The 12,385-nt window shown below is 44.3% G+C and overlaps 1 protein-coding gene across 2 annotated transcripts in view; it reads right to left on the reverse strand.

Moving 5' to 3' along the window:
- Window positions 1–1,675: 1,675 nt before the first annotated feature.
- Window positions 1,676–12,385, reverse strand: part of LOC136621367 (natural cytotoxicity triggering receptor 3-like) — a 61,867-nt gene continuing 51,157 nt past the window's right edge. The window contains exons 1-5 of one of the 2 annotated variants that reach the window (XM_066596827.1): window positions 11,247–11,377; window positions 8,308–8,664; window positions 7,059–7,178; window positions 3,781–3,821; window positions 1,676–2,396 (exon numbers count right to left, since the gene is read on the reverse strand). In XM_066596827.1, the coding sequence (XP_066452924.1) occupies window positions 2,178–2,396; window positions 3,781–3,821; window positions 7,059–7,178; window positions 8,308–8,664; window positions 11,247–11,331 (822 nt within the window). In that variant the 5' untranslated portion in view covers window positions 11,332–11,377 and the 3' untranslated portion in view covers window positions 1,676–2,177. Of the gene's footprint in view, window positions 2,397–3,780; window positions 3,822–7,058; window positions 7,179–8,307; window positions 8,665–11,246; window positions 11,378–12,385 lie in introns of those variants that run through there. The other variant, XM_066596826.1, reaches the window with a different exon arrangement.

Consider the following 12,385-nt stretch of genomic DNA (forward strand, 5'->3'; position numbering starts at 1 on the left):
TCAGTGCTTCCTGGTCACTACAATGCTCGATGAACCAATCACAGTCATTCAATGCGATTGTGATTGGTTCATCGAGTGCTGCAGTGATTGGCTGAGCCACGACGCTTGAGAACCAATCAGAGCCAGCACTTCCTGGAGGCAGGGTTTTTCAAATCCCTTATCAGGAAACGCTGGCAGAAGACTACAGATATGTGCCAGAGCTTTAGAAGGAGGCATGCGGCAGAGTGGTTAGCGCCTCTTAGGTGATAATTTTTCTTTTCTCACATAGCCAGGGCTAATTTTCGGTGTAGGACTTACATTTGAAGCCCGCTCCAAAAAATCACTGCAAAAAAGCACCACAAAGTTGCATGACAGAACACAGCTGCGATGTCGCTGCGATTTGACGCCGCCTGCAGTACATCACCTGGTTCTGCAGGGGAAGAGCCTTAGCTATAGCCAGCTCACCTAAATTTACCTTTCCATATAAATTCTGTGCAGCCCTTAGTCACAATATACAGGTAAGTATACACAGCCCAGTCACTGACCAATCACAGAGGAGGGATAAGAGTCATGTCACTGAGGCATGTGAACTGCAATCCTACCAAACACAAATCATACTCCCCCACTGTGTAATATCAGGTGTATCTTCAGGAACAGTGGGAGGGTTACCTGTAATATCCAGAGTGCCTCATGGTCAGGGGTTACAGCAGAGGTCTGTGCCACGTGGCAGTAGAAGAGTTACTAATTCACTGTCTGCACTACAAGGTGATGCCGCCATATGGGAGAAATGATTGACACCACAGAGCTCAGAGATATCTAAGGGGAAAGTCACGCGTTGTTTTAATTTACGTCCCGTGTTACATCTGAGCCCATGAAAATGAGATACAGAAACCCCAGAAATCTACTGCTGAAATTGAGACCAATAGGGTTAGACGAGCATCCATTTCAATATTTTTCCATTTCTTTCCAGCATTTTGGTAGACAAAACAGTTCTACCTTGTGTCCCCTATTTACTCATAGATTGTAAAGTCTTGTGTCCCCTCATGTCCTCATAGATTGTAAGCTATTGTATCACCCCTTTTGCCTCATTGATTTTAAGCTCTTATGTCCCCCGATCTCCTTATAAATTGTAAGCTCATGTCTTCCTGTTTCCTCATAGATTGTAAACTCTTGTGTCCCCCCTATTTCCCCAGATTGTAAGCTCTTGTGTCCCCATACTCCTCATAGAGCATATTCTCTTGTGACCCCCTATTTCCTCACAGACTGTAAGCTCTTGTGTCCCCATTCTGTCTCATAGAGCATAAACTCTTCTCTCCCCCTAATTCCTCTTAGACTGTAAACTCTTGGGCTCCCACAATCTCCTCATAAAATGTAAGCCCTTGTGCCTCATTCTATTTCCTCATAGATTGTAAGCTTTTGTGAGCAAGGACCTCACTCCTGTTGATTAGTTTGTTCCTCTGTGACGTCTGATGTCTGTTTATATTTCCTCTGATTTGTAAAGCGCTGTGGAATGTGTAGGCACTATGTAAAGATTATTATTGTGTTCTGCGGCTGCTGTTACCGGATATCTGGTGGTAGATCACATTTATAAGCGTTCTCCCCGGGACCCCTGCAAGTAGGAGCCGCAGACCACCTGATATGTTATGGAGGGATTATAATCTGGAGTATAGTGATAGGACAGGACGTATGTCTCCAGTTCACACCTGTATCTTAGAGGCTGCCCGCACTCCAGATGGCAGTGCCATAGTGATCGCACCCCTTATAACAGTAAGATGTTGGCACTCTTATATGTTGTAGATCTCTCTAAACTTTATTATCAGCAATCCACAGACAATGTGACGTCTCCTTCTGATGCTTCAACCTTCCTCTAACAGTCGGATTGTTTAGGAAGAAGATGAGCAGTATAACTATAAGTATCACCTGCACAGTGTAGACATCATGGCCATCACTAATGTGAAGGCTCTGTATCAGTTCACACCTCTCAGCCATATAACTCTGATCCTCCTCTGTGATTGGCGGAGTCTTTGCCATGATATGACACTGTAGAGATCCAGTAGGGCCCGGCCTTCTCTGACAACATATGGTTCTGTGGGGGAGGAGTCTCCTCTATGGTATGATATTGTACAGATTAATCTCCTGATAGGTAGTGGGCCCCGCCTTCTGTGACATCATCTGGTTCTGTGGGGGAGGAGTCTCCTCTATGGTATGATATTGTACAGATTAATCTCCTGATAGGTAGCGGGCCCCGCCTTCTGTGACATCATCTGGTTCTGTGTGGGAGATGTCTCCTCTATGGTATGATACTGTACAGATTCATTTCCTGATAACTGAAGCCCACGGCCTCTCTGGGGGGCCTGTACTGGCAGAAATATGTTGTATTCTTCATTTTCCATCACGTAGTTAGAAGTCTCCACATTCTGGAAAGACACAATCAGAAGAAAGAGCTAACTTTAGTCTGCACTAGAGATGAGCGAGCACCAAAATGCTCGGGTGCTCGTTACTCGAGTCGAACTTTCAGTGATGCTCGAGAGTTCGTTTCGTTGAAGTCAATGGGTGACTCGAGCATTTTTGTATATGACCGATGCTCGCTAAGGTTTTCATTTGTGAAAATCTGCAAAACCCAAGAAAGTGATGAAAACGACACAGAAATGGATAGGGCAGGCGAGGAGCTACATTTTGGGCTGCATCTCAAGCTCCCAGGTCCCACTATTAAGCCACAATAGTGGCAAGAGTGAGACCCCCCCGCACTGTCAGCATAAAGATCGTTCTCCTCTTCCACAGCTGTAACAGCTGTGGCAGAGAAGAACGATGTTAGCCCATTAAATTCAATGGAGCCGGCAATACAGCCGGCTCCATTGAGAGCAATGGGCTGCCAGCGATCGCGGGATGAATTGTCGGGAAGGGCTTAAATATATAAGCCCTTCCCTGCAATTCATCCAGAAATGTGTAAAAAAAAAATATATATATATACTCACCTGGTCCCGGCAGACGGAGTTCAGCGCGGCCAGCTGGCAGTTCTCCTGAACTGCTCTGAACAGCTGTGAGTAGTATTCAGCTGCCGGGGATTTAAAATCCCCGCCTGCTGAATGAGCTGCCTCTGATTGGTCACAGCCTGACCAATCAGCTCTCAGCTGTCCCTGCGCTGAGCCAATCAGAGGCAGCACTCACTCACCCATTCATGAATTCATGAATAAGGTGTGAGTGAGGGCTGCCTCTGATTGGTCAGGCTGTGACCAATCAGAGGCAGCTCATTCAGCAGGCGGGGATTTTAAATCCCTGGCAGCTGAATACTACTCACAGCTGTTCAGAGCAGTTCAGGAGGACTGCAGCCGGCCGCGCTGAACTCCGTCTACCGGGACCAGGTGAGTATATATTTTTTTTAAATTTTTACACATTTCTGGATGAATTGCAGGGAAGGGCTTATATATTTAAGCCCTTCCCGACAATTCATCTCGCAATCGCCGGCAGCCCATTGCTTTCAATGGTCAGTGCTCGTTTAATCGAGACAAGTACCGCGTGGTGCTCGTCTCGAGTAACGAGCATCTCGAGCACCCTAATACTCGAACGAGCTTCAAGCTCGGATGAGTATGCTCGCTCATCTCTAGTCTGCACCAATCACAATGTGGGGAGAACACCGTAAATCTGTTCTTGTATTTACACTGAATCCCCAAATTATGAGGTCATTAAATATAAAATACTGTCCCTCCTGACAGGATGCCCAAAATGTAAAACGTAAAGAATAGCCCCCCCCCCCCCCCCCCCCCCGCCAAATATATGATGCATATAATATAGACAAGTCACCTGCAGCACTTCAGGGCCTCGGGGTGCGCTCTGTCTGCTACCTGGAAATTATAAAGTAAATATGTTGACGATAATAACATTATATTATGTATCAGACTGTAATAACATGATATATATCTGACTATAATACTACCATTATATCACCTCTGCTTATAACATTATACAGTGTTTCAGACTGTAATAACATTATATCATGTTTCTGACTATATATCACCTCTGAATATAACATTATATAATGTATCAGTCTGTAATAACATTATATCATATATCTGACTATAATACTACCATTATATCCAGGTACACCCCTTCCACGAGTCTGCAGGCTGTGGACAGAGCGATTGCACTGCTTGTAGGGTTGCTGCCCGGCTGGAGGTCCAGTACGGGGGTCACTATTACTACTGGGGCCATTAAGTGATTGACCATGTTCCTCCATTGACTAAAGGGGGCGATCGACAGGCATTACTTAAAAAAAGGAATTAAAATGCATTAGAGATGAGCGAACGTGCTCGTCCACGCCCCTTTTTCGCCCAAATACCGCGATTTTCGAGTACTTCCGTACTCGGGCGAAAAAATTTGGGGGGCGCTGTGGGTGAGTGGGGGGCTGCAGCGGGGAGTGGGGGGGGAGAGGGAGAGAGAGAGGGCTCCCGCCTGTTCCCCACTGCTACCCCCCACTCACCCACGGCGCCCCCCGCCCCCCGACGCCCCCGAGTACTTTGCACCCGAGTACTGAAGTACTCGAAAATGGCGGTACTCGATCGAGTAATTACTCAAAACGAGTACGTTCGCTCATCTCTAAAATGCATCTATACTTTGGACACATTAAGCCCGAAGGGTCTTAATACAGATTACCACTATATGCTATTTATTTAGGAGGGTTCTTCTTTGCTGTTTTCTTTAGTACAATTTATTTCTTTACTATTCATTGCAAAAAAAAAAATTCTGTTTTTATAAATAAAAAAATATTTTTTTAGATGACGCAGAGCTCCGTGTTCCGGAATGTTTCATCTTTCCCATGACTTTGCAGCAACATAATATGCTATAGTGTTACATTTTTGTCATTTTTTTCTCTTTGTTTTTTTTCACATATAATTTGGTATAGATCCATAAATAAAAAAAACATTTAAACATTTTTTTAAATGAATTTACTAATAAAATTGTCTGTTTTTCTAAACTGATTATGGTCACTCTGTGTTTTTTCCATACAGTTCGGATATTTATATATATAGATGTATTTAGGATTTTTTTGGTTAGACACTCATATATATATGTGTGTGTGTGTGTGTGTGTGTATATATATATATATATATCTATATATATATATATATATATAGATATATATACACACACACAATCATAATGATTTAGTGTATTTTTTGTGACACTTGTACACATCTATGTATTATTATTTCATATATTATATATGTTTATATATTTATATAGGATCTAGTGTATCTTTTTTGCAATACTTTTTTTTATTGTTCAATATTACATCATTTAATATAACATATTCTTTACATATTTGTTTGACTAGATGAGTGACCTTGGTGTATATCAATTGATAATGAGACATGAGCGAGATACACTTGGCATAAACATGTTACCATGGCTGCCGATGCTTCCCGGAAATTGCGCATGCGCATTGGCTTTGTGACGCCCACTTGTAGTTGTCGAGTGTAGTGCATGCGCGCTGACGCAATATACGTCATGTATGACGTAAGCATGTCGGAAGTAAGATTGAGAGATGTGCAGAGTGAAAAGCTGCTGCATAAATGGAGGCTCTGGGGATGACGTGCGAAGCATGGACTGGCTGTTCTCATTGTCACACAGCGGTATGTATTGCACTATGATGACGCTGTTTGTTGTATATATGTTGTGTCTTTTAATGGGTGATGTTGTTGGTGTATATTACCTTATGACATTAGGCTTATTGTAATTTCAGGCTTGAGAAAGACCTATACGGTCGAAATGTTGCCTGATTATTTTATGACTATGGGACAATAAAACTTTGCTATAAATTTTACCATCTATGCTGCCACAACCTGATTTATTTTTCATTGGAGTTATTAAGGGGGTCACTATTACTACTGGAGCAATGAAGGGGGTCACTATTACTACTGGAGCAATGAAGGGGGGTCACTATTACTATTGGGGCCACTATGGGGGTCACTATTGATATTGGAGCAATTAAGGGGGGTCACTATTACTATTGGGGCCACTATTACTACTGGAGCAATTAAGGGGGGGGTCACTATTACTATTGGGGCCACTATTACTACTGGAGCAATTAAGGGGGGGTCACTATTACTATTGGGGCCACTATTCGGGTCACTATTGATATTGGAGCAATTAAGGGGGGTCACTATTACTATTGGGGCCACTATGGGGGTCACTATTGATATTGGAGCAATTAAGGGGGGTCACTACTACTATTGGGGCCACTATTACTACTGGAGCAATTAAGGGGGGGTCACTATTACTATTGGGGCCACTATTGGGGTCACTATTACTAATGGAGGCACTTTTACGCTGTCACTTCAGACGAGTCTTAATAAATAAAATATGTGTCAGGTATCTTGTAGATTGACATTTTCAAAATGAGTTGGGTTTTTTTTACCAGTGGTGGTGGGGTTATTCATTTCACACTTCGCCTCAGAGAACATGACGGCTTGAGCACCCCTGATTATATAATTTCTGATTATAGCATGTGACTGTCCATAATAACATTTTTTTTCATGCCTGGCCATATTAACATTATATCATGTGTCAAAGTATAAAATACCAAACGCAAAGTGATAATAATGATGATAAACCATTACCAGTAGTGGTAAATTCAGTGTAGATGATGGGACCCCTGACATGAGAAAACAATTGCAACATTATTATCCAATATCGTATGCTGTATGTGTGTATATATATATATATATATATATATATATATATATATATATATATACACACTACTACAAACAAAATACATAATATGTACTCTTACATACACTGTAAACACACAATACAGATCTAACTTACATTATACATACCAATATCCATATGTCACATACATGGTACATACAGTAATGTACTGTACAAACAAGTACAGGTATAACTTACTCTTCCACTGTAGTCCTTGGGGCTGAAGAGAAGAAGCTATTAGACATTGCCATGTCCCGTACATTTTGCACCTCCCCCTCCTGTATATTATATAACGTCTGTGCTACGTCGGCTGCTCTCCCCATTACCCCGTTCTCTGTACGCAGCATTTATCACCCGACAATAATCACCTTGTTTGGAGATTCTATAACATCCAACCACCAAGAGGATGACAACAACAACGACCCCGGATACAGATGCCGGAATGCTGATGTAGAGGGTCTGATTTGGGGACGGCGACTCCAGCACATCTGTAGAAAAGAGAATCAGTGGTCACCAGATGGAGCAGGACTGGGCCCTCACTACACGGTCACCTGCTGCTCCTCATCGTCTCTTATTACATCCTCCTGCAGGACTTCTCCTGCTCTTCACCGATTCTATGGAACTCACTGCCGCAGACCATCAGAAGGTTTCTGTCACAACTAGCTACCCACAATGCATCACTCTGCACTGTATATCCTTACTAGCTCATATACTGGTTAGTGACATGCAGCTTACTGCACCTGTATATTATGTCACTTCTCCCATTTTATTAGACAGTGATCTCCTATGGTCAGCAGGGTGCTCTCCTGTAGATTGTTAGCTCTTGTGGTCAGTTGGGTCCTCATAGTCAACAAGAACAAGGTCCTTTCCTTTGCTTGTTTTGTCCTGTAGAGTGTGAGCTCTTATGGTCAGTGTGTAAGCTCTTGTGGTCAGTAGGTCTTCTCTCTATTCCATAGAGTGTGAGGGTCAGTGCTTTATACTAATGTGTAGAGTGTACTACACCTGCTGCTACTCGTCAGCTTTTATTACATCCTCCTGCAGGACTTCTCCTGTGCTGCACCGATTCTATGGAACTCACTGCCGCAGACCATCAGAATATCACTATCACAACTAGCTACCCAGAATCATCACTCTGCAATGTATATACTCACTGGCTCAGATACTGGCTAGTGACACACAGCTTCCTGCACCTATATATTATGTCACTTCTCTTATGGTCAATTGATCTTCTCTCTCTTCCGTAGAGTGTGAGCTCTTATGGTCAGCAGGGTCCTCTCTCCTGTAGATTGTAAGCTCTTATGATCAGCTAGGTATTCTATTTTTTTCTGTAGAGTGGGAGCTCTACAGTGTGTTTCTCTGTCTCCAGTCATCCAGGTCACATGAGGAGGTCCAGGGTCACTGGCTTATACTACTGCTCTATGTATGTACTGGCAGCAGCTATATCCTCGGCACATCTCAATTATGTCTCTGCTGACCCTCCACCAATCCTCAGGTACAACTCATGATCTCACCTGTCATTTCTAACAGAGTCCAAGCACCATGTCCAAAGATAAGATAGAAAGAAAGAAAGAAAGAAAGAAAGAAAGAAAGAAAGAAAGAAAGAAAGATAATTCCCACCTGTCACATTGAGCAGGGTCCCGGTCCCGTGTCGAGTTATTTCTCCACCATGTACAAAAGTGACTTCACAGTAATAATCGGCAGAGTCTGAGGGAATCACGTTGTGTATGGTGATCTGCGCCGATCTGGTGTTGATGAACTGGTCTGTATTCACTCTGGAGATCCGTCCGGTGAAATCTTTACTACTATTAGACACCTCCAGCTCTTTCTTCACCAGATGTCTGTACCACTTGTAAGAACCTACAGTCGCCCCCTCTGCTCCAGAGATGCTGTAGGTACACGGTAAGATGGCATCACTGCTTGGGGTGGCATGTACCTTGGGGACCTGAAACACCTGGATCTCCAGGGAGAGGAATCCTGACAGACGGAGGAGGGAAATTTCTCATCATTTGACTTTCTGACAACAGTTTTCTAGCAGCTTTTCTTCTTTTCTCCAGTTTAAAGATACAACAAATGTACGAAATGTCACTCAATGTTGATAAATTTGCTGCATCATTAAATATGTCTATAGATGTACGGTCACTTTGTACGCCCACGGCTACTGGAGCGAGATTACAACAAATGGTGTTACTTTTTAAAACAATGCAATGTCATAAATGTCTCAAAAAACCTCCCTCCACTCAAACTCTGCCCCGTTTTCTTGACACCTTAAAATAATGGACAGGGAGGGGGAACATCTGTTTCTGAAGCAAATCAATAGAAAATTTGTCTCAATTGATTTGCACCAGAAAGCACAACACATGGATACATAAATAGAATGCATTTATTATGCTATTCTACTTTCCTGTAGTCTGAACAGCAGCACATATTCATATGGGGATTTTTTCCATTACCACATGCTTTGGACAGGTGACATGAAGAGTTAAAGGGGTATTTCGAGCTATCTTCTGTATAGGCCATCAATAGGCCTGACTATAAAACAAGCAGGAAGTAGAAGAGAAGTGTGACGTTCCCAATGATTTTGATGGGTGTCAAACCGGTGCTCCCGCTTCGTGCGGTGACTGCTGATGATGCCACTCAGCCTGCTGCAGTAACAATGGGCTTAGTAATCAGTTGATGGATGGGGGTCCCAAGCGGCAGATTCAAAGACTAGAAAATGATGTAGAAAAAAAACTTGACCCACTAACACTAATTCAGGGACCATAAAACCTTCACATCTTTATCAGTGGACTATTTAAGTATGCTGTCATTTTATTTCTCTACGAATCCTGTTGTAGTATCTTAGGTCCTACAGGGCAGACCTAAGATTAATAGATCCTAGGGACCTCGCTATGAGCCCTTTTGGGGACATGGAAGGCACCCTTTAGGGAGAAACCCCCCCCCCCCCCTCCCCGGCGATAGGATTAAATAAACTCTGCCTAGCAACAGTGCCCCTAGTGATTGGCTGCCTCCAACTAATTTTTGCGTTGGTCAGCCTCTACTTATAGTAGAATATATGTGACTGGGGGAAACTGGCTATACGACTCAGTGAAAACTGTAAGAACTCCTGTGATTTAAAGAGCGAGAGTAGGAGGAGGAGGGAGCAGAGCACATGGAGTACGCAGGGGAAGGGAAGTGAGGAGTTTCATCAGAGAAGAAAGTGCTGCAGGGAGTAGAATAGAGGGCCTGGCTGAGGAAAGACGTCTAAAAAGCTTAGGGACCCTGGGGACAGCTGGACACAGGGTCCCAAAGCAGGACTGTCCTGTCTAAATCGAGACATCTTGTCACCTTATTTGAGTAGTACTCATAACTAATGGCGCATATGCCCATAGAGAGGGCTCTGGGTGCCTCCTCTGGCACGCTTGCCATAGGTTCGCTACCACTGTTACAGGGTTTGTGGAAAATTGAATTAACTCTTCATGTCACCTATCTAAAGCACGTACTAAGCAAGTAAATCCCCACATGTATATGTGCTGCTGTGATTGGATAGATAGATAGATAGATAGATAGATAGATAGATAGATAGATAGATAGATAGATAGATAGATAGATAGATAGATAGATAGATAGATAGATAGATAGATAGATAGATAGATATAGATGATATTGGGATAGATAGATAGATAGATAGATAGATAGATAGATAGATAGATAGATAGATAGATAGATAGATAGATAGATAGATAGATAGATAGATAGATCCTACATATATGTTATAAAGGGGCGCCTTGATGTATTTCTCAGAACATGTTATACGTATATAACAGAAAATGAGTATTAACTCACCTGGTGCCAGACGAGGATACCTTTCAAAAGGCACCTCGCTGACACCGAGATCCAAGTTCGCTTATAATCAAGCCTTTATTCCATCCGACCTAGATCGAAGAGCCGCAGGACCATTCCAATAAGCTACACCGGATGACCGGGGCTTAATACAAATTGCACCAAGTGGAAAAAACAACTATCCGCGCTCCAAGGAACAAGGGGCTCCAGTATATGATAATACCGTCCTTCTTTATTAATAGTACATCACCAGGTTCACGAGCAATGTGTTTCGGTAAATAAAATACCTTTTTCAAGCTCTATACATTTACAATAGACTTACAAACATAAATAAGCACTCACATAGCCACGGGATTGTCTACAGCTCGCCGCAGGACAACTCCGCCCCCTCTAATTACGGAGTTGTCCTGAGGCGAGCTGTAGACAATCCCGTGGCTATGTGAGTGCTTATTTATGTTTGTAAGTCTATTGTAAATGTATAGAACTTGAAAAAGGTATTTTATTTACCGAAACGCGTTGCTCGTGAACCTGGTGATGTACTATTAACAAAGAAGGACGGTATTATCCTATACTGGAGCCCCTTGTTCCTTGGAGCGCGGATAGTTGTTTTTTCCAATAGATCCTACATGACACTGCTGGATACAGAAGAGAGTCCCTCTGCGCTGGGTGAGTAGGTTTGGTGCCCCATACCAGGCTCCCTATGACCTCATCTGCAGACAGCTGGGCACAATGCTCACCCTCTAGAGATGCCAGGAGGAGCAGCAGCAGAACTCGGCTCATCCGTTGTATCACTGTGGTGCGCTCCTCTGTACATGCAGTCATCACTGGTGCTGCACCTTCTTGCTGGTGATAACAATAGACATAGTGAAGTGTGTGGAGGGTGCGTGATATACTCCAGACCACAGCTATTTATAGGATCCTCAAGACTTCTGCTTTATGCGCACAGCCGAAAAATCCTGCACCCCCTGCGCAGGTGGCATGTCCCCCAATGCAAGCGCTCTGCGGTACTGGTGTAGACCAGTGTTAGGCTGCTTGACAGCCAGGTGACGCCCCCAGTTCTTGATCGGCCAGATTGACAGCGGGGGACAGGACAGAGAGCATTGGGGGAGAAGGCACAGCAGTGGCGCCAAAATGATTGACAGCGGGGGACGGGACGGAGAGCAGCAGGGGAGAAGGCACAGCAGCGGCTCAGAGCTGATTGACAGCGGGGGACGGGATGGTAAGTGGACGAGCATCAGGGAAGAAGGCACAGCAGCGGAGGCGCCATGGAATTTGTCAGCGGCCCATGGACAGCGGTGATGCAGCAGGGAAGATGGCAGAGCTGCGGCCACAGTTACAGGTGCGGGACTGTAACACACCACCCGCGTCGGGATCGGGAGCGGCGCCGGGGGGGGGGGGGGGGGGGGGGCTTCACACACAGCCAGCTAATTTCCGAGCACTGTGGCCTAGGAGCGTGGAAGCAGTTTGCTAATGGATGGAGGGCTAGCGTTAGGTAATAACGTACGCCTCACTGTGAAACAACCCCTAACTCTCCATCCATTACAAAACTCCTTCCATGCTCCTAGGACCTTGCAAATTGGGAGGCTTTCAGCCAATCAGGAAGTGGGGGCATCACCTGGCTGTCAAGCAGCCTAACACTGGTGTGGACACCCACCACTTCTGGTGGCGTCAAGGTACACCAGTACCACGCTCTGCTGCTCACCATTTGCTGGGGCGGAAATGCTGCAGAAGTGCCATCACATGACCAGTGGCACTGCACTCCCTAAAGGCTGCTGGGTACTGGGTGAAGGAGTGCACTGCCAGCCAAAGCCTTCAGAGGTGAGCACTGTACCTTCTGCAATCAGCTGCGGGCATGCAGTTGATTTAGGCCTCATGT

Source organism: Eleutherodactylus coqui, chromosome 3, assembly GCF_035609145.1.
Source record: "Eleutherodactylus coqui strain aEleCoq1 chromosome 3, aEleCoq1.hap1, whole genome shotgun sequence".
Taxonomy (NCBI): domain Eukaryota; kingdom Metazoa; phylum Chordata; class Amphibia; order Anura; family Eleutherodactylidae; genus Eleutherodactylus; species Eleutherodactylus coqui.